General features: G+C 39.3%; 1 protein-coding gene across 1 annotated transcript in view; it reads right to left on the reverse strand.

Annotated features, from left to right (window-relative positions):
- The window catches only part of KCNIP4 (potassium voltage-gated channel interacting protein 4), a 535080-nt gene that overhangs the window by 7163 nt on the left and 506142 nt on the right, over positions 1-21775 (reverse strand). The window contains exons 3-4 of the mRNA XM_065907483.1: positions 15929-15998; positions 7862-7932 (exon numbers count right to left, since the gene is read on the reverse strand). Of these exons, the coding sequence (XP_065763555.1) occupies positions 7862-7932; positions 15929-15998 (141 nt within the window). The remainder of the gene's footprint in view (positions 1-7861; positions 7933-15928; positions 15999-21775) is intronic.

The raw sequence follows: 21775 nt of genomic DNA on the forward strand, positions 1-21775 counted from the left end.
AAGAATTTTTATGCATATACAAGTATAAGGCATATTTATTTAAATATCTATTTCTTCTCCTTTTACAAAATTGATAGTGTAACAGGCTGCTTTGTGTGTGTGTGTGTTTTAAAAACTTAGCAATAAAACTTGGAAATAATTCCTGTCTTTTTCATCATTGCATACATATGAATAAACCATAATTTATTTAGCCAATATCCTATAGATGAATTATTTAAAGATTTCCAGTCTTATTATAAAGAAAGCTACAGAGTGACTTTATATATACATAATATATATACTGAATAAGTATATCTGCAGTTCCTAGAGGTGGAACCTCTCGGTCAAAAGATTTGAACATTGATAAATGTTATATACTTATTTTCAAATTGCCCCTCCAATTCTCTTTTCAAAATCTATGCATAAGAAAATTATAGCTTGTCAATACTATATGGATCACGGTTCTGATCTTTCTCAATCTTGTAGATTAATATTTCTGTCTCAGGTTACTAAAATTTGTATTCATTCTACTGTGAATAAATTTGAGCAGTTTTTGGAAATGTCTTGATTTATAGAAACTCTTCACATATTAGTAAAACCATCCCTGGTCTGGAATATATCTTCACATATTGTTTCCCAGTTTGTCATTTCTTTCTTTTTATTACACTGATTTTCTGTTGAGTAGGCATCTTTTGGTTTTTATATTCTAGAATTTATCAGCCTCTTACTTCATGTCTCTTTGTTTATGTCATATGCACCATAAGTTTTAGAGCCTTAGGTAGAGCTGGGGTTCAATTCTGGTTCTGCCACTCATTAACTGTATGACTTTAGGCAAATCACTTAACATCTCTAAAGTCTGGAACTCCTCATCTCTAACATGTGGCAAGTAATACAGGCCCTTATTTTTTTTATCCGCAACTCACCACTCCCATCCAACAATATTTTTTATAAATTGAAAAAGAAGAACCTTTATTGGGAAGATAGGGGTGGTGGTGAATTTTGGTGCCAGAGCTCATTTAATGCCAAAATCTGAACTGAAATGGCATGAAACTATTCTAGCATCTATCTATTTATCTGTTTATCTCTATCACTAATCACCTATTATGTGTTATCAATCATGTTAATCAAAAGACCTTAAATTCTACTTTAATATTTCCAAGTCATACTAACTTGACACAGTATAAACTTATTTATCACTCACATGCAGTGAAATATGAGTGAGGATGGTGTTCTGTTCTGTGCAGTCATAACAGAGATCCAGGATTCTTTGCTCCAAGGCAAACTGAAATATGTAACCTCATGATCTCCACAGATGGGAAGAGAGAGGAGTTGTGGTCACTTCCACAACTTCAACCACTCCCATTGGTTGAAATTCAGTCTTGGCCCCACCTATCTGGGAAGGAGGAGAGGCTGGGAATATGGACTGATCATGTGATCTTAAAGCAGAATGCATGAACACTGGATCAGTAGCACTCTCTGCTACATTTATTGTTGAGACAGCAAGGAGATCTAACCAGTCAAACCTAAAAGAAATAAACCCTGAAAATTCATTGTAAGGAATGATGCTGAAGTTGACACTCCAATACTTTGGCCACCTGATGCGGAGAGTCTTCTCATTGGAAAAGATCCTGATGCTGGGAAAGGTTGAAGGGAGGAGGAGAAGGGGATGACAGAGGATGAGATGGCTGGATGGCACCACTGACTCAATGGACATGAGTTTGAGCAAACTCCAGAACATGGCTGGCATGTTGCAGTCCAGGGGGTTGCAAAGAGTCAGACATATCTTAGCAACTGAACAAAAATAATTTTACTGTGCAAATGTTACATGGTTGATTATAGCATACTGCAGATCCTGCAGGAGACATTAATAATAAAGAGTATATGTACAGTGTTGTGTGTCCAAAATCTGCAAGACTCTGAATGACAATTTCAGCTGGCTGTAAGGAATTTGGGTGAGGGACTGGGAATCTATATGTGCCTCATTGGCCAGGCTGGATGAAGCACAAGCTGGAATCAAGATTACTGGGAGAAATACCAATAACCTCAGATGCGCAGATGACACCACCCTTATGGCAGAAAGTGAAGAGGAACTAAAACGCCTGTTGATGAAAGTGAAAGAGAAGCGTGAAAAAGTTGGCTTAAAGCTCAACATTCAAAAAATAAAGATCATAGCATCCGGTCCCTTCACATCATGGCAAATAGATGGGGAAACAATGGAAACAGTGACAGACTATTTTTTTGGACTCCAAAATCACTGCAGATGATGATTGCAGCCATGAAATTAAAAGATGCTTGCTCCTTGAAAAAAAGTTATGACCAACCTAGACAGCATGTTAAAAAGCAGAGACATTACTTTGCCAACAAAGGTCCATCTGGTCAAACTATGGTTTTTCTAGTAGTCATGTATGGATGTGAGAGTTGGACTATAAAGAAAACTGAGTGACAAAGAATTGATGCTTTTGAAATTTGGTGTTGGAGAAGACTCTTGAGAGTCCCTTGGACAGCAAGAATAGACTGCAGTCTATTCTAAAGGAAATCAGCCCTGAATTGGAAGGACTGATGCTGAAGCTGAAACTCTAATACTTTGGCTACCTGATGCAAAGAACTGACTCATTGGAAAAGACGGTGATACTGAGAAAGATTGAAGGCAGGAGGAGAAGAGGATAACAGAGGATGGGATGGTTGGATGGCATCACCAAATCGATGGACACGAGTTTGAGCAAGCTTCAAGAGTTGGTGATGGATAGGGAAGCCTGGCGTGTTGCAGTCCATGGGGGTCTCAAAAAGTAGGACATGACTGAGTGACTGAACTGAACTGAACTGGCAGGATAGCACAATTACTGAGATGTATGCTGGGCCAGACTGCTTGAGTTTGAATCCTGACTCTCCTACTTTCTAGCTGTGTGACCTTGGGCAGGTTGCTTTAGTTCTCTGTGAATCTCTTTCTTAATTTGCTAAAATGACAATAATCATACCTATGAAGATTAAGTTACTGTGTGTAATTCATTCATCATAATGCCTGACTCAGAAAGAGTGCTAAACACGTCAGCTAGTCTTATTGTATGTAGGTATTATTAATACTATTTTTAATGTTATTTTCACATACTTAGTACAGTGACTGACAAAAATAAGTGCTTGTTTTATAATCAGATGCAGAACTATTTCTCACAGTATTGCAGACACAGTGATCATCTGGCCTGTCCTTAAATGTGTTCATTGTAAGATCACTGAGCAATAAAATGACCAATGTCATTCTTTTTTTTTTTTTTAATATATATTTATTTATGAATAGTAAGTACATAACATTTTACAATATGCAAGACACATTCATGCTTTCCCAAATTTTGAGATCTAATATTAGGTAACATTCATCTTAGAATAGTCTGCAAGCTCTGTTTAGTATACCATATCACATAACTGTTTTTTCAAATATTTTGATTCATATTATTTAAAACCTGAGATCCTTGAATTTGATTGAATTATACAACTTTTCATATTTTTTCTCTCTTGTAGGATTTCACTTCTTAACAAAGCTAATCTGCTTCTTTATTTATAATTGTATAACTAATAAGCATATATATGCATATGCTATGTATATATTTACATATCTATGGATGAAACTCTAAAGCAGTATGTTCATTCTCTCTTTATAAGTAAACAAATTGTGTTTAGCAAACTTAAGTATTGTGTTTACTATTACAGAATTAAGACACACTATTCTTTCACGTGTACTGAAGTCTCTGTCTTGCTCCCATCACATGTTCAACTTTGGAAAGATTGTAGGTGGCTGAAACAATATATACATTGTAGGTTTGGGGATGTGCCCACTGTGTTTTGTTTGCTTGCCCATTAAATACTTTGGATTCACCTTTGACTCCTCCCTCCCTCACCATCTTACCAGGTCTCTCATCAGTATATATCATTTATTTGTTTTCTCACAATTTTCACCATGACAGCGCTGGTCTAATGTACCATCAACTCTTGGTTAAACCATTGTGCAGACTCCTGCCTGGATTTCTGCCTTCCATTTTGCCATTCTATGGTCTATGCTTGAACCACTAGTTCAGGCAGAGTGAGTTTCTTAAATTGTAGTTTGGATCATGTCACTTTTCCGTCTGACTCCTGCCGTGCCTTTTCTTCACTCAAATTCTAAGCCTGTACATATACAGACATGGTCTGGACCTCTTTTCCTCTCTGGAAACATCTCCTATTTCACCTCTCTTTCCCTCTGTATTCCAGTTCTGATTTTTTGTTATTTCTTGAACATCCTAGGAGATCTTTTCTTCCCAGAAAATCTTCCTTTAGAAATTCTTATGCTATGAGGATCTTACATCTATCGTTTTTTTCTCTTAACCAATTTATAAAAAAAATAAAATAATAAAATAAAATAGAAAAAAAAAAAAAAAAGAAATTTCCCAGGATATCACTGTTACCAACATTTTGGAAAGTAAAAGAACAAATTAGGAAAAAGCTATTCTGAAATAGATAAGAAGAGTAATACAGAGAAGGGGTCATATTCAAGAGATAGTTCATGAAAATTACCCACAAGACTTGAGAAAAGATTAAGGTTTCTTCCTCTTTCTTTTGAGAAAAAGAGGTTTGACATGACTAAGAAGAACCGAACCTGTGTCACTAGCAGATAAATTGGTTAAGAGAAAAAAACCAATGTCATTCTTAACTGGCTTCGTTGGAAAAAAATTCCTTTGTAGTACCTGCTATGGTTAATATCTAATAAGTATTGAGCGCATATTTGGTGCCAGGCACTCAGCCAAGCCCTTAAGTGACCTCACTTTGTCATCCTATTATCCTGTGAAGTAGCTTTGCTTGCCGGTGTTTCACAGAAAGGAACACTGAGGCTCAGAGGATCTCACAGGGTCTCAACCCCTTGATGGCAAAGGGATTTGTAGCTCCAGTCATGTCTGGATCCAGGGCCCCTCCTGTCTTATCCACTCCACCCTTTGGGTTTAAGCAAATTAAGTATAAAACTTCCATTTCCCTTTATCTTGCATCAGGATTATTTCTGCTGTACCTCCCAGGATCTACTGCTAGTCAAAATATGTTCATTTCTTAATCATTTCTGCTTTCTAGAGACTTTTCACGTAGCTATTCAATTTAGAAAAATAACTACAATAGCCTAGTTTTAAATTTGATTTTGATTTAACATTTATTAATTCATCCATTAGTTTGTCTCTAAAAAGACATTTTTTACCAACATGCTTATAGTATATAGTCATTACAACTAATTTCCCAAATTATCATCAGCATTCATCACAATTACTATGATGAATATTACATAAATATTATAATAGCAACATTAGGCATGGTCTCATATCATTAACACCAGACTAAATTTACATGTGAAATTGGGTACAATGTGCTATGAGTAATTGATGGTACATTTCTAATATGTAAGTAATTTTAAGTAATGAAATCACGAGCAGTCTTTGCCTTACTCCTACCCTAGCTATGAAAGATTTTATTAGGTGAACTGGAACATTTGATTTCTATGTTATGGCTAAACTAAGGCCATGCCGGAATTAATCTTGTTGGTAAAGTACAGCAAACACTAATACATCGGCACAGGTGATCATCGGCTGCCAAAGTGGAAGACATGTGACAGGGGACGGGTACCTATGATAGGCTCACGTCTTCTTCACTAATTGCTGTTGTCGCTTCGGGGTCAACCCATGGACCACTGCTGGCTTCTTGGTCCACACATTTACTGAGTCACTGCCAGCGTCTCCTCTTATTTAGTCAGTGATTTTTCTTGGTTACGTTGTGAGATGACTCACGGAGTTTCCTGGCCCAGAATCATCATTTCAGTAGCGTTCAACCTGTGTGAGCATCTAGTGTGTGAGGAGGTACTCTGCTCACTCTGCCCCAGGGCCACGGACTGAACGACCTCTCAGGAGTTTGTGCCCCCTTTTGTCATCCTGGCACCTCAAAGTGTTGAGATGTTAGTGTGCTAATTTAATTTTTATACCTCCTGAGTTTTTCACCTCCTTCTCTCCAATGCCTTCACTGTAGATCCAGCTGACATCAGCCCCTGTCTGAATTCTGGGGATAAAGAGCTGCTAATTGGACTTTTTGTTTCTAGGAACATACCTTAACTTCCCTGCTGAAAATTCTTCAATTCTTATCTTGCTCCTCACCTCCTGCAGTTCAGCCTCCTTGGCATCCTGCCTCAGATGTGTGGAGATCTGCCCTTGGCCTCCTTACCCAGCTTTCCTGTCACTCTCCCCCTTTTGCGTTTCATCTTCTAGGTGACTTAAATGTTTTCTCTTCTTTTCCAGGCCTCTGCCTCACTCCCCCCTGCTCCCCATCCTGAGCCCTTATCCTCTTTAGCAGCTCCTGCTTGTCCTCCAGACTGAGTTGATCAGGTCCATGGGTGGGCTTCTCTGATACAGCCCACTAGTACCCTTCCCTGTTGATTCCACACCATCATCTGCTTTCCTTTATTCTGACACTCACTGAAATTTTTGTTCATGTGCAAAATGCACTCTTCCCAATTTTAAAAAATGCATACCTTCTAAATTGTCTGGTTCCCATGATACATATTAACAATTCTGCACACAATTCCAGTGTGTGAGTGGGGATTTCCTCACTCCAACACCAGATGTAATCAAGTAATCTCCAACACCAGATGTCTTACAATTCAACTGACTTCTGATACTTTCTTCCTGGAGATAGAGCCAGATTCTACATGATAGCCCCTTCCTGGCCCCCAGCTTCAGATGCTACTGCAGCTATAGGTTGTCACCCATGCTTCTGATCAATGGGCTACAGATTGGAGTTTCCAACAAACCTTTACTTGGGTTCAAGTAATTTGCTAGAGCAGCTCACAGAATTTCCAGAAACATATACTTACTTGATTACCAGTTTTTAAATAAAAGGATATTTAAAAGAGCTATTAATAAAATTCCTAGATAGCTTACCAAGACTGAATCATGAAGAAATAGAAAGTATGAACAGATATATAACTAGGAAATTGATTCAGTAATCACAGACATCCCAAAAGAGACAAGCCTAGCAGCAGATGGCTTCACTGGTGAATTCTGCCAAATATTTAAAGAACTAACACCAACACTTTTCAAACTGTTCCAAAAAATTGATGTGGAAGAAACACTTCCAAATTACGCCAGCCTTACCCTGGTGCCAAAGCCAGACAAAAAATCAAAAGAAAATTACAGGCCAATATTCCTGATACACACAGATGCAAAAATCGTCAACAAAATACTAGCAAACCAAATCCAAGAGCACATTACAATGATCATACTCCATGACAAAGTAGAATTTATCCCTGGGGATGGAAAGGTGAATCAATACATAAAAATCAAGTAATATAATATTCCATATTGACAGAATTAAGGATACACATCTTATCATCTCAATAGATGCAGAAAAAACGTTTGACAAGTTCAATACCCTTTCAAGATGTATACTGCCAACAAACTGGAAATAGAAGGAAAGTATGGAGAAGGAAATGGCAACCCACTCCAGGAATCTTGCCTGGAGAATTCCATGAACAGAGGAGCCTGACAGGCTATAGTCCATGGGGTTGCAAAGAGTCAGGCATGACTGAGCAACTATCACTCACTCACCTCAACAAAGGCAATATATGAAAAGGCCACAGCTGACATCACACTCAGTGGAGAAAATGGAAAACTTTTTCTCTAGTATTAGGAGCAAGACAAAGATGTTCACTCTTGTTGAGCATTCTTAATACAACAATAATAAAGAAATAAAAGGCTCAAAAAGCACAAAAATTTATACCACCAAACTCAAATTTTCACCCTAACAGTACTAAATCCCTTTCAGTGTTTCCAAAGTCAAAGCATTATTAAAAAAACACACACACACACACACAAACCCTAAGACTTACCTCAAAACTTACTGCTCCATTGTGGTCTGTATCAAATGCATTGAACAGAAAATGCGCATATGTCGTAGAGTCTGAAATGTTGGAAATAAAATAATGGTAAGTTAGCATTTCAATATCCTACAAAGACTGAGATAGCATGTCCAAGCCTCTTTTGCTCAGGAGAATATACTTTGACTTGTGGTTTCTCTGCTTTCTTCCTAGCAGTCCGTCCTCTCTCAGTAGAGGGCTGTAATTTGAGGTTTATAGGCGTGAGTTACCTATAGAGACCAATGGTGACAGAAGCTCTCTGTTTCCAGATGGAATTTCTCAGAATACACAGGGGTCTTGGGTGATGCTACTGACCCTGGATGAGTAACGCAACCTTAGGTGGGTGTGAGGCTTAAGCGAGACAAACACAGAAATGGATCAGTGCTTGGCAGGGACTATCTCTAAAAGAAGTGAAATAAGAAAATACTAATAATGAGACACAGATGAATTGCTATTACTGGTGGTGTAATTATTAGTTCATCATTTTACAACCCAGATAAGGATACTGGGATTCAGAGAAGTTGAAAAACTTGCCCAAAGCTACACAGTCCATTAGCAGTAGAGTGAAACGTCACTTAAGTCTTTCTGACCAGAATGCCATGCTAGCCCATAGCCAGTAAGGTTGCCTGATGAAGTAGAAGCGAGTGATTTAGGAAGATTCTGTGGCCATGTCTAAATGGATTGTGCAGTCCTAAAGTTTCCCAGTTGCAAGCAGTGGGGCGCTCCTGCTTTGCCTGGGTCCTGGGTGGGATTGGGGCTCTGGGCAAGGGTAGACTGCTTGTCCTAGAGTCACACGATGCCTAAGGACACTGAGGTTCTCCGAAATCCAGCACTACCTCTGAGTATGCCTCTAGTATGTTATTTCCCTCTAATTTTCTTTTCTTCCTCTTCCCTTTTTTCCTTTGTCTCCCTAATCTCTGAACTTTCTCCCTTTTATTTGAAATGTATTATATATATATATATATATATATATTTTTTTTATTGTTTTCTTTCCTTAGTGCACAATTTTCATTTTTAAGTCCCTCTGTGCTTGACCCTTGATCAAATTGATGTGATTATTTTAAATGTTTCATCTCATGGGTTTTAGCCTTTTATCTTAACCTTTTTTATATTAAAAAATAGTAACCTTTTAGATCATTGGCTCTAGCCTTTTATCTTTTGTTTAAAATCGCATCTATTTCTATTTTATAACTTTTATCCTTTATTTTTATTGGGATTTAACAAAACTTCTGTTCACCTTTTACTTTATGAATTGCTTTTTGAAGGCTGTCAAGAGACTCAGCCATAGAAGCAGTGGAGAATTGCCTTCTGCAGATAAAGGAGATCAGAAGTTGTGCAGACTCCTCGCCTACCTTGCAGGCATCCATGGCTTTTGTGGGCATTGTTTTTCCTGACTGCTTCACCCTGCTGGTTAACTCTCTTGAAGGCCATGTATTTCATGAGGTAAACCATACACTCAATTTCTCAAAATAACGGTGACATTGTGTTTTATCTCTTACCTTTAAATTTGATATGGTGGTTTAGTCACTAAGTCACGTCCAATTCTTGCGACCCCATGGACTGTAGCCTGCCAGGCTCCTCTGTCCATGGGATTCTCCAGGCAAGAATATTGGAATGGGTTGCCATTTCCTTCTCCAAAATATGATATGAGGAACCACTTATCTTTAAACATATGAATTAATATGTTTTCAATGAACCAAACAGACACCACAACTGGACCTAAGTAGTACGTGAAAGGACTCTAAGTAGAGTGGATGTTCATCTGGTGTTGACGGGCTGCAGGGAGAAACCCCTTTGGGTGTGGAGCCAGGATTTTAATTGCAATCAATTTAGTGTGATTGTTGGGAAGTTCCATTAGAATTATCAAGAATTGTCAGGCTATTTTTTTTTTAATTTACGAACAAGTTGTGCTCTCAGCAACATTTTACATAGACTTCTTGAACTATTTAGTGCTCTATGGAGATATGAGTTGATAGATGGAATGTTATACTTATCTTCGGGGTAAAAAAAAGGGATTTTGCGTATTTTAAATGAGCTCATTAAGCAGATATTTTGTTACTTTATATAGTCAGGGTAAGTGCCTTTATCTTAGCAAGCAGAACTCACCATGAATATAAGGCTCAGAACAAACAATACTGGCAACTTTTAAAAATTTAAAATGCCAAGATAACATAGGCATATAATAATTACCATTCTTTTCAGATGGGGTTGTTTGGTTTAAACCTTGATCTATGGGACCCACACTCTCAGGGTTTGCCCTAATGTGGTTCAGAGGGCATCCTATTCCTCTAAATGTATCTTGGCAAGTTTCCTGGAAGTGAAGCCAGTTTTCCAGCCTAGATAGGAGATACCAGGCGGAGAGATGGTATCATATCTCAGATGGCCCGAATTTGAATCTCAGCTCAACCAGCTATTAATCATGTGGCCATGGCAAATTGTTTAACCTCTATGTAACTCAGTTTCCTCACCTACACAATGTGTACTCCATAGAGTTGTCATGAAGACATTAAATGAGATACTACATGCAAGTTCTTAGAACAGTCTTGGGCAAATGTTAAATGTTCACTAAATATCAGTTATCATTGTTATTCTTTCATAGACTAGTCACTCTCACTTGAACCACCTCAAATAAATGTGATCTTTGTTTTTACAGATTTAATATATTCCATCTGAAAAAGTTCCTATTTTGTGTGTGTGTGTGTGCGTGTGTGCGTGTGTGTGTATGAAATCTCTATTGTGAAAGGGTCTGAACTTCTAATTTAATGGAACTTCACGCTTCAGTTTTCCCTGGTGACTCAGATGGTAAAGAATCTACCTGTAATGCAGGAGACACAAATTCAATCCCTGGGTCAAAGATCCCCTGGAGGAGGGAATAGCTACTCACTCTTGTATTCTTGCCTGGAGAATTCCATGGACTGAAATGGAGATACATTTGTGAGCTACAGTCCATGGGGTCGCAAAGAGTCAGACATAACTGAGTGACTAACACTTCACGCTCAGTGAAGACTAGTATCATTATGTCATGAAAAGCATTGAGGTTCTGACAAAGCTTGAATTTCTTCAGCAGGCATTTGAAGATAGTGAAAGTTTTTAAAGAAGGAGAATGATGCTGCTAGCTTTAATGGGGTGAGAGGAAAGAGCTAAGGCATTGGAAGTGTCTGCTGGGCATAGAAATGAATTCTGCAGAGAAAAAGGAAACTGTCCACAAAAGGATCTCAGTCTGATTTCATCTGACTATGCTCTTCTTAAATACTCAGTAAACATCTGCTAAAAGGATGAGTAACTGGCATTCTGGAGTCTAGATTTCAGTATAGTTTGGGGTGCAAAATATGTAACAATGGTCTTTGTTCTTCCTGTATAACCTGTCTCCTCTGACCACAACTCCTTCCAAACAATAAAAACAGTTACTGAATTTCATATGCTAACTTTGTTCAGTTTCTCATAGTTTTACTCGTGAAGCTGAAATTTAAATGTTGAAATTTTACAGATGGGGACAAAATTTATGGAGTCTTAGACTAGGAAGTGATCTTCCATACCCTTTAGCTATTTATCTACATTCAACAAAAGTGAAAAACGGGAGTAGGTAATGCTAGGGATAGTAGCTGTGGTCAGCTAGTTAGCCGACGGTAGAGTCAGTGATGAAATCAAGACATTTCAACACTTACTCTTATAAATAAAGGATATTAGGGAATTCCCTGGCGGGTCACTGGATAGGATTTCAGGCTTTCACTGCTGAGGGGCTTGGTTCAATCCCTGCGGGAAATGAAGACCCTGGAAATTATGTGGCACAGCCCCCTCACCAAAAATAAAAGAAAGAATGTTAGACTAGAAAGAAAACTTGAGGATTCTTCTGTTCCACATTTGGTAAATGAACAACCTGAGGCCCAGAGAAATAAACTGTTTAAGTCACACATCTTGGCGCTGGCAAAGTTTATCCATAAACTCAGGACTCTTGACTTAGTCTAGTGCCTTTAACCCAACTATGCCCAGACAACAGTGATAATATCAACTAATCCCTTGGTTGGAAAGGCCACTGATACACATATTTCAGAATATTTGAACAGATGCACTTGGTTATCATGTTCCAGGTCTGTGGGTTGAAATTAATCTGGTTGATTTCTTTCTTCCCACCACCATCCCCTACTCCCACCTGAATTCATGCACATGATACAGAATTAGTTCAATGCATTTGGATATACAATTCAAGGCACTGTGACTGCAGAAAGGAGGGTTCACTTCCTACATGAGTGGTAGTTTCTGTTCACTATGTCCTCTATAAATCACCCTGAAAATTCCTAGAAATATAAATGTATTCAGTAGATGCAGTCATTTGGGAAAAAGTACTTAAATCTTTATGTCCATAAAACTCATCTAAATGCCTTAAGTGCCTTACACAGTGGATGTTCAATAAATACTTGTTTAGATTCTTCTGACTGAAACTCATTCCTTCAATAACTGTTGATCAGATGTCTCATATAGTCAAAGTAAGTGCAAAATTCCTACAACACAAGCAGGGGTAAACCAGGAGACTGTAAGTTTCATGAGCTTTAAAAATGCCTTAAGAGCTTCTAAGCTAAGGCTTCCCTGTAGGAGGCATTGGAAAACATTGCTGCAATGATATAGGTAATGCGATTTCCTCTTGGCTTGTTTTATAGGAGACATACTTTATCCCCTACAAACAGGAAGCCTCTGTTCAGCTCAGCTGTGCTGATATCCAGAACTCCAAACAAGTTGTGCTTGGTAAACCATCCTGCTAAGCCGTAGAGAAAACTCAAGAGCCTGACACAGTATAAATTGCAGGAGATTCTGGCAATAAGACAAAGTCTCTTCCTGGAGGAAATGGTGAGACATTGTGATTTATGGTCCCATCATTGCTACGACTCCTAATGAGAGACATCTGTTGCTTTCAGGCCATCAGACTAAATAAACGACTTCACACAAGTGTGAGGATGTTCTAACAGGGATTTGACTGCCACCAGAGAATACATTCTTTCTTAGGACATTTTCTCTTTTCTAGCGGCACTGCAAGATACAATTTGCATGCATGATATTAATTTTTAAAATTGCAAGTCATCATTCTTTAAAATATTTCATTTTCTTCAGTAATGCTGGATGCTTTTAGATTTATGCATTCAATTAACATGAATATTCAAAGGATTTTTAAGAGTGCAAAAGTGATTTTTCCGCAAATCCCTTTGGACTTTGTAAGAAGATTCCCTTGCAAATGATTATGCTTAAGTAGATGTTCTCTAATGTTGAAATGTTATTTTTCAGATACAGATACATTTTTAATGTGAAGTTGTATCCAATTTGTAGTATGTAATAACTTTCATTTGAGATAATCAAAAAATAGCTAAAAGATTTCCATTTGTGCTAAGGCCTTTGATATTAATGCCTATAAATACATTGGCAGACAGTTTATAGCAAACATCATTCTTTTAAAAAATTCCATGGTTTTTAATAATTTAGAAATATGTATTAAACAAATTATATTCTAAATTCATTATTAATGAAGACAATAGACCCATTACAAGCCTGGTATCAGACCCAATATCTGTCTGTGGGTTGTTAGTAACAGGATGGGCTGGGGGGAGTTGTCACCCATGACATACGCAAATTCATGTAATAATGGGTCACTGCTTGTTTTCTCAGAATTTTTATTTAATTCTTTGAAAAGTCCATCTTAAGGGAGAATTTCTATTTTGATAATCCATGCACAAAATTGTCTTTAACCTACTGAAATACATAAAGTCAAAAGTGAATCGAGTTTTTGTATGAAATAATTAATATTCAAGTGTTGTATCCATTAAAAATGCCTTTGCAGGTATCACCCCATGATGAGGTAGATGTCATTCACTTATCCACACATTCACTCTTTTTTGCAGTGTTAGTTTGACTATTTGTCCCTCGGTATTCCATGACCTGTGGATATAGCAGTGAGCAAAACAGAAAAAAAATTCCGTTCCCTTGGAGATGACATTCTAGTGGAAAAAGAGACAGTAAACAACAAAAATGAATAAACTATACATTATTAAATGCTCTTGAGAGCTGAAGAGAAAGCTAAAGCAGGAAAACGGCATGGAGGATGTTTAAGGGGTTGAGGTTTAAGCCAGGGTGGCCAGAGGAAGCCTCACCGAGAAGGTGGCATTTGAATGAAGGCAGAGGTGATGAGATATTGAGATGGATGTTTAGGAGAAGAGGGATTCCAGACAGAGAGAAAAATGAATTCAAAGGCCCAGAGGCAGGACTGCCCTGGTGGTCCAGTGGTTAGGGCTCTGCCCTTCCACTGCTGGGGGTACGGGTTTGATCTCTGGAGGGGGTGGGGAGTAAGATCCCATATGCTGGTGCAGTGCAGTCAGAAATTTTTTTTTTTAATAATAATGAAAAAAAATGCTCAGAAACAACAAAAGGACTGGTGTGTTGGAGGAGGGCAAGAGGCCAGGGAGGCTGGAATGAGGTGAGCAAAAGGGAGGGTCGGTGAAGGACGAGGCAGAGAGAACAGGAGACAGTGACTGTGGCTTTTGCTCTGAGTGGGTGGAAGATTCTGGGCAGAGCAGTGACGCAACCTACATTTTACCAGGATAACTCTGGCACATGTGAGAATAAACCGTGGTGGGGGAGTAGAAAAGAGGGGTGGGATCAGAGAGACTACCTCGGAGAACACTGCAGTTATTTGGGCATCAGATGACAGTGAATCTTTTAAGTGGGAAAGAAGTAAAAAGATGATGGCTGGGAAATGGATGGATTTCTGTGCACCTTGGTTTCCACGTGTATGGATAGGGAGAATCGGAGCTAGGGTTGTTGGGAGGTGATGTGTAACACAGGCCAGGGCCTGACCCGTGTTTGATGCCTGATGAATGGCGGCTCCTTCAGCTCAGGTTCGGTTTATCTGGACCGATTCTTTTTTATGTCCTCCCTGTCATTCAGCTGGTCTAACTGTGCCTACATTGTGTTCTCATAATGTTATGCTGCTAACTCCCGTCTTCACGTTTACTTTTCATGCTGGCACTGCCCACATGAAGCACGAGGCTCTACCATTCTTTGGGGCAGGCTCTCTCCCCTGGCATCATCAGCACCCAACACGGCTGGAAACAGGCAAGCTGGAGGGACAAGTTGGAGCTGGGCATCCTGCCAAGTGAGCAAAGGGGAGGCCGCAAGTTCCACTGGCAAATGTAGCTCTTCACTCTTCTCTAGTAGGTACACATTGTCAGTATGCTCTCTTTGTTTTCTTCCCAGTTAAAATAATGTCTAGAGTGGTACTGATTTTCTTAGATGCGGGGGGGGAGGGATGATAGTGAAGAGTTCCTGAAACAGAGAGGAAGAGCAGAAAGGAGCAGCAGAGAGCCTAGATAAGACTCCAGGAACATCTGGGTTCTAACCTAGTAGTAGTTAGTTGCTCAGTCATGTCTGACGCTTTGCAATGCTATGGACGATGGCCCGCCAGGATCATCTGTCCACGGGATTCTCCAGGCAAGAACACGGGAGTGGGTAGCCATTCCTTTCTCTAGAGGATCTTCCTGACTCAGGGGTCAAACCCAAGTCTCCTACACTGCAGGCAGATTATCATTTGAGCCACAGGGGATTCTAACCTAGATCTGCCATTTCAGTGGATGTATGACCCTGAGCAAAACATTTAGCTTCTTTAAGCCCCAGATTTCAGATCCAAAAAAATGAGGATAATTACACTTTCTAATTTTGAAAGTTGGGACAATGAGACATTGTAATGCATGTGAAAAGCTTTGCAGCTTTCAGGACCCATCCATCATAGTCAGAAAGCGCCATGCATTTGAGGGATGTGGCAATAGGCACTCGATAATACTAATTGTATTCAGCTGAAGAGTGAACTCTCAGATATTTGATAATTCGTAAGTAACTCACGTTTATGATGTATTGAGAACCACATGTGCAGCATGCTGTGTATTAATTTTTGGATGTAAAGATGAAAACTGTAGAGTCATGCCACGAAAGATTAAACCAAACTCAAGACTGCAAGCATAATTCTAGCTGAAAGTACGTTCACTGGTTCACATTTGTACCTACCTCCCTGTGGAAAGAACTGCGAGTAAATCTCTTTGAAGGTATCTTCATTAACAACCCCGCTGGGACATTCCTAGAGGAAGTGGGAGAGAAGCGATATGAGCAAAGTGTTCATAAAACGGATTTTTCTGCACATTTTGAAGTCGAACTGTCTACTGTGCAGAGCTGAACCAAGAAAGTTATCCATCCATCCATCCATTATCACAAAAAGAATAAAAGTGCACTATAAACTTCTCTTTGTTCCAGTTCTTATAGGATGAAAGTTGCTGATGTAAAAATCTTTGCATAGTATCATCATCACAGCTTGTCTGACACATTAAAAAACACACGTTGTTTTTTAAGAACATGTATATATGTTATCAATGGGTAGGAGGACGTTTGCTTTTCATTCAGAGAGAACACTGCAAGAGGTTTCTGATATGGTCTTGACTGGACTTTCATGTTGTGTCCTCTGCAGATGTGCTGGACACACATCATCTTTAGTTTAGTGTGAAAATGGTGTGCTCTCTTGGGTCTAAGGTGGCCCCACAAGCCTCCAGCAGGAATAACTACTAACTTCTGCTAACAGATTGCTCCAGACTGCATGATAACAAGGGTAGAAATAAGTCACCTGAGTAAGGAAAGACCCCAAGATTTTTTTAAGTTCTGAAGAAGAGGGTGTAAAAGGAGGAGGCCTGAATGTAATGAATTCCCACCTTTGTCCCGTGGTTGGAGTTATTTAAGATTGATGGATACTGATAAGGAACACCATTAATGTTGGATTATTGACTTGATGGGGCCAGAGAGTAAAGGTACCCCTCTGGAATTGAAATTTTCTATAAAAGGAGCTGAAACGTAAAATGTCATCCAAAGTGAAAGTGAAAGTGTTAGTTGCCTAGTCATATCCATCTCTTTGTGACCCCATGGACTGTGGCCTGCCAGGCTCCTCTGTCCATGGAATTTTCCAGGCAAGAACACTGGAGTGGGTAGCCATCCACTTCTCCAGGGGATCTTCCCAGCCCAGGGATAGAATCCAGTCTCCTGGATCGCAGGCAGATTCTTTACTGTCTGTGTCACCAGGGCAGCCCAATGATCCATATAAGGTCTGCCTTTATGCTGAGGTGAGGACTAATCAAGGGGACTTGACGCTGATGTAAGAGCAAAAAAAATGCTTTCTCTCTTTGGAGTTTCAAAAACAATCTGGCCAGGAATCTGAACGGGAGAGATCCCTGGAACAGTGAAGACTGACAATCACAAAGTAATTTGACATCAAACCACACGTGGGATGCTAACTGTACACCGAAGGTGGGAAAGTGATAAGTTCTGTCGGGTCCTTCTGAGTAGCTTTTCAGGAACAGGCCCATTTTCCATAAGTTCCCTCACTTCAGTTCTCACAGAACCCTCCAGGCTACCAGCATCTCCAAGATTCACCGGGGGAGAATCAGAGGTATGCAAATTCCCCTGACGTTAGACATGGATATTCTGTGTACTTTAAATTTGAGGCTGTTTCTGGGATCTTCAAAAATCATTTGTGGTCTTTAAAAACTCTTAACTCTTGAAATCATTGTTCCCTCATGAATAAACTTGATGTATTAATTTGATGTTTCCTTTTTCTAATAACTCTGTTACTCACGACTGTCACGTGCTTCACATGAGGAATTTTCTATTTTCTTCTTTGTTGATTTGAAAGGTTGTACCTTTGATACATTAACACAGCTTCAAATAATAGTTGCCAATGTGAAGCTTGTGTTTACAGGCTTGTCAATGTGTATTTTTCCCATTCGATTATTATAATGGCATAGACATCTCCATTCACTGAAAAGGAACTAGGTTCTGTGGTGAAGTGCCTTGTTACTCAGAGGTCCAGTGGAAGAGCTGGAATGTGAGCTTGAAATTTTCCAGATTGTCACAAGGTTTTGTATGAAATAAGGCCTGTGGAAATAATGACCCTGAGGACCTACGAGAATTGCAGCAAAGGAAAGACAGCCAGAAACAAATTAGAAAAAAGAAAAAAAAAAAAAAAACCCAAGCAAGCAAATTACTATGTTTACTTTTATATGTCAATTTGTCTGGGCCATGATGCCCAGTTATTTGGTCAAACATTATTCTGGATCTTTCTATAAGGGTGTTTTTGAATGAGATTTACATTTAAATTGGTGGATTTTGAGTAAAAGAAATTACCCTCCAGCATATGAGTGAAGTGAAATGAAGTGAATCACTCAGTCGTGGCCAACTCTTTGCGACCCCATGGACTGTAGCCCACTAGGCTCCTCTGTCCATGGGATTCTCCAGGCAAGAATACTGGAGTGGGTTGCCATTTCCTTCTCCAGGGGATCTTCCCGACCCAGGCATCAAACCCAGTTCTCCCGCATTGCAGGCAGACGCTTTAACCTCTGAGCCACCAGGGAAGCATATGTGTAGGCCTTACCTAATCATTTGTAGACCTGAATAGAACAAAAGGCTAATCTCTCCAGGGCAAAAGAGAATTTTCCAGTCTTGGGACCTGATAGGCAACACTGATTTTTCTTGGTTATACACCAGATTGCCTTTGAACTTGAACTGCAATTCCTTCCTGAGTTCCTGAATCTCTAGCTTGTCTCCCTCTTCCATCAGATTCTGGACTGGCTAAGCCTTCACAATCATATGAGCCAATTGTTTAAATAAATAACTTTCAGTATATATACACATCTATTGGCTTTGTTTCTCTGGAAAATCCTGACTAGTACATAAATAAATGAACAATCAAGAGTTACAACTCCAAGAGGAAAGAAGATGGTGTGTATATAGTTCATCACTCAAAAGTTTTGACTAAATGACTTTATCGAGTTGGCAGCAACAGAACCAATTTTAAGAGCAAATAAGCACTTTGTAGTTACACCCTCTCATGCATGGAAATTGTGATTTATTGGCTATTTATCTCTGAGCCATCTGCTGGGGATAGTGAGGAGAGAGCAAATAGATGGCTGTCTGCCATCAGGTGGTGAATATATGTAAGGTCAAAACTAGGCACTTGCCTCAGAGTTCAAATGACTCTAGCAAGGGACAAAGATGGGAAGTGATGGGATACCTGCAGTTAGCAAACTTGTCAGCTGTCTTTAGTCTCTAGATGCATTTGATAGATATATCTTATAATGTGAATTGAAATGCAGAAATTGACAGTCTCACATGTGTTTGCTTTATGATTAATCATATGTCTGAGTCAGACGAAATCCTTTCTCTGCCAACTGAAAACTCCCTGTCAAGTTCTGGGGTGGTAAGACTCAGCAAACTAATTTGTCTTTTTTCATCTTTTATTTATTACATTGATTTACAGCTTTAGCCCATACACACTGTAGGTCTATTATTCTAGGAACTTTTCTAAGAAATTAGGCGGCAGTAATAATAAGTTAAATGTCTTGTCTTCATGAGACCTGCATCCAATTGGAAGAAGAAAGGTAAAAAACAATAAATAAGATGATAAAAATAATCCAGGAGTGAAAACTAAGATCATGACATCTGGTCCCATCATTTCATGGCAAATAGACGGGGGAAACAGTGGAAAGAGTGACAGACTTTATTTTTGGGGGCTCCAAAATAACTGCAGATGGTGATTGCAGCCATGAAATTAAAAGACGCTTACTCCTTGGAAGGAAAGTTATGACCAACCTAGACAGCATATTAAAAAGCAGAGACATTACTTTGTCAACAAAGGTCTGTCTAGTCAAAGCTATGGTTTTTCAAGTAGTCATGTATGGATGTTAGAGTTGGACTATAAAGAAAGCTGAGTGCAGAAGAATTGATGCTTTCAAACTGTGGTGTTGGAGAGGACTCTTAAGAGTCCCTTGGACTGCAAGGAGATCCAACCAGTCCATCCTAAAGGAAATCAGTCCTGGGTGTTCATTGGAAGGACTGATGCTGAAGCTGAAACTCCAATACTTTGACCACCTGATGCAAAGAGCTGACTCATTTGAAAAAACCCTGATGCTGGGAAAGATTGAGGGCAGAAGGAGAAGAGGACGACAGAGGATGAGATGGTTGGATGGCATCACCGACTCAATGGACATGAGTTTGGGTGGACTCCGGGAGTTGGTGATGGACAGGGAGGCCTGGCTTGCTGCGGTTCATGGGGTTGCAAAGAGTCGGACACGACTGAGTGACTGAACTGAACTGAATTGTTGATCTTTTATTTATTCAAAAGAGTTCTTATGGGAAAGCAATACATTTTACTACCTTCAGGTGAAAAAGATGAATCATATTTTTTAGGATGCTAGTGACTTACAAAGCAATACAGTGTTTTATTTTCTAACTCCTCCCTTACCAGTTTTATGGAGTCATTTCTGCACAAAAGAGATATCTCCACCTCTCCATCAAGAAGATTTTGACCTGCCCATGCATAAAGCTAAGTGTAAACCAAAAACAATGTGACTGTGTTAGTCAGGTTAACTTATGCCATAACAAACAAGATCCAAAATACATAACATATTTAAAAGAATGCAGTATATTTTTGCTTGTCTAACAGGAGTGGTAGCACTGATCTGAGTTAAGGGACATGTGTTCAAACTACTAAACAACTGCACTCACCTCATATGATAGCAAAGTAATGCTCAAAATTCTCCAAGCCAGGCTTCAACAGCAAGCAAACTGAGAATTTCCAGATGTTCAAGCTGGATTTAGGAAAGGCAGAGGAACCAGAGATCACATTGCCAACATCCGTTGGATCATCAAAAAAGCAAGAGAAACCAGAAAAACATCTACTTCGGCTTTATTGATTATGCCAAAGCCTTTGACTGTGTAGATCACAACAAACTATGGGAAATTCTTAAAGAGATGGAAATACCAGACCACCTGACCTGTCTCCTGAGAAATCTGTATGGAGGTCAAGAAGCAACAGTTAGAACCTGACATGGAACAACAGACTGGTTTAAAGTTGGGAAAGGAGTACGTCAAGGCTGTATATTGTCACCCTGCTTATTTAACTTATATGCAGAGTACATCATATGAAATGCTGGGCTGGATGAAGCATAAACTGGAACCAAGATTGCTGGGAGAAATACCAATAACCTCAGATACACAGATAATACCACTCTTATGGCAGAAAGCAAAGAACTAAAGAGCCTCTTGTTGAAAATGAAAGAGGAGAGTGAAAAAGCTGGCTTAAAACTCAACTTCAAAAAACAAAGATCATGGCATCTGGTCCTATCATTTCATGGCAAATAGATGGGGAAACAATGGAAACAGTGACAGAGTTTATTTTTGTGGGCTCCAAAATCACTGCAGATGGTGACCACAGCCATGAAATTAGCAGACGCTTGCTCCTTGGAAGATAAGTTATGACCAACCTAGACAGCATACTAAAAAGCAGAGACATTACTTCGCTGACAAAGGTCCTTCTAGTCAAAGCTATGGTTTTTCCAGTAGTCATGAATGGATGTGAGAGTTGGACTATAAAGAAAGCTGAGTGCAGAAGAATTGATGCTGTTGAACCGTGGTGTTGGAGAAGACTCTTGAGAGTCATTTGGACTGCAAGAAATCAAACCAATCAATCTTAAAGGAAATCAGTCCTGAATATTCACTGAAAGGACCAATGCTGATGTTGAAACTCCAATACTTTGGCCACCTGATGTGAAGAACTGACTCCTTGGAAAAGACCCTGATGCTGGGAAAGATTGAATGCAGAAGGAGAAGGGGATGACAGAGGATAAGATGGTTGGATGGTGTCACCAACTCGAAGGACATGAGTTTGAGAAAGCTCCGGGAGTGGGTGATGGACAGGGAAGCCTTGCATGTTGCAGTCCATGGGGTGGCAAAGAGTTAGACATGACTTAGTGACTGAACAACAACATATATAATTGTAGTTTGTGAGATTTGGGGAAAATGAAATGCTTTTAATTT

Source organism: Muntiacus reevesi, chromosome 16 (assembly GCF_963930625.1).
Source record: "Muntiacus reevesi chromosome 16, mMunRee1.1, whole genome shotgun sequence".
In the NCBI taxonomy this organism is placed as follows: Eukaryota; Metazoa; Chordata; class Mammalia; order Artiodactyla; family Cervidae; genus Muntiacus; species Muntiacus reevesi.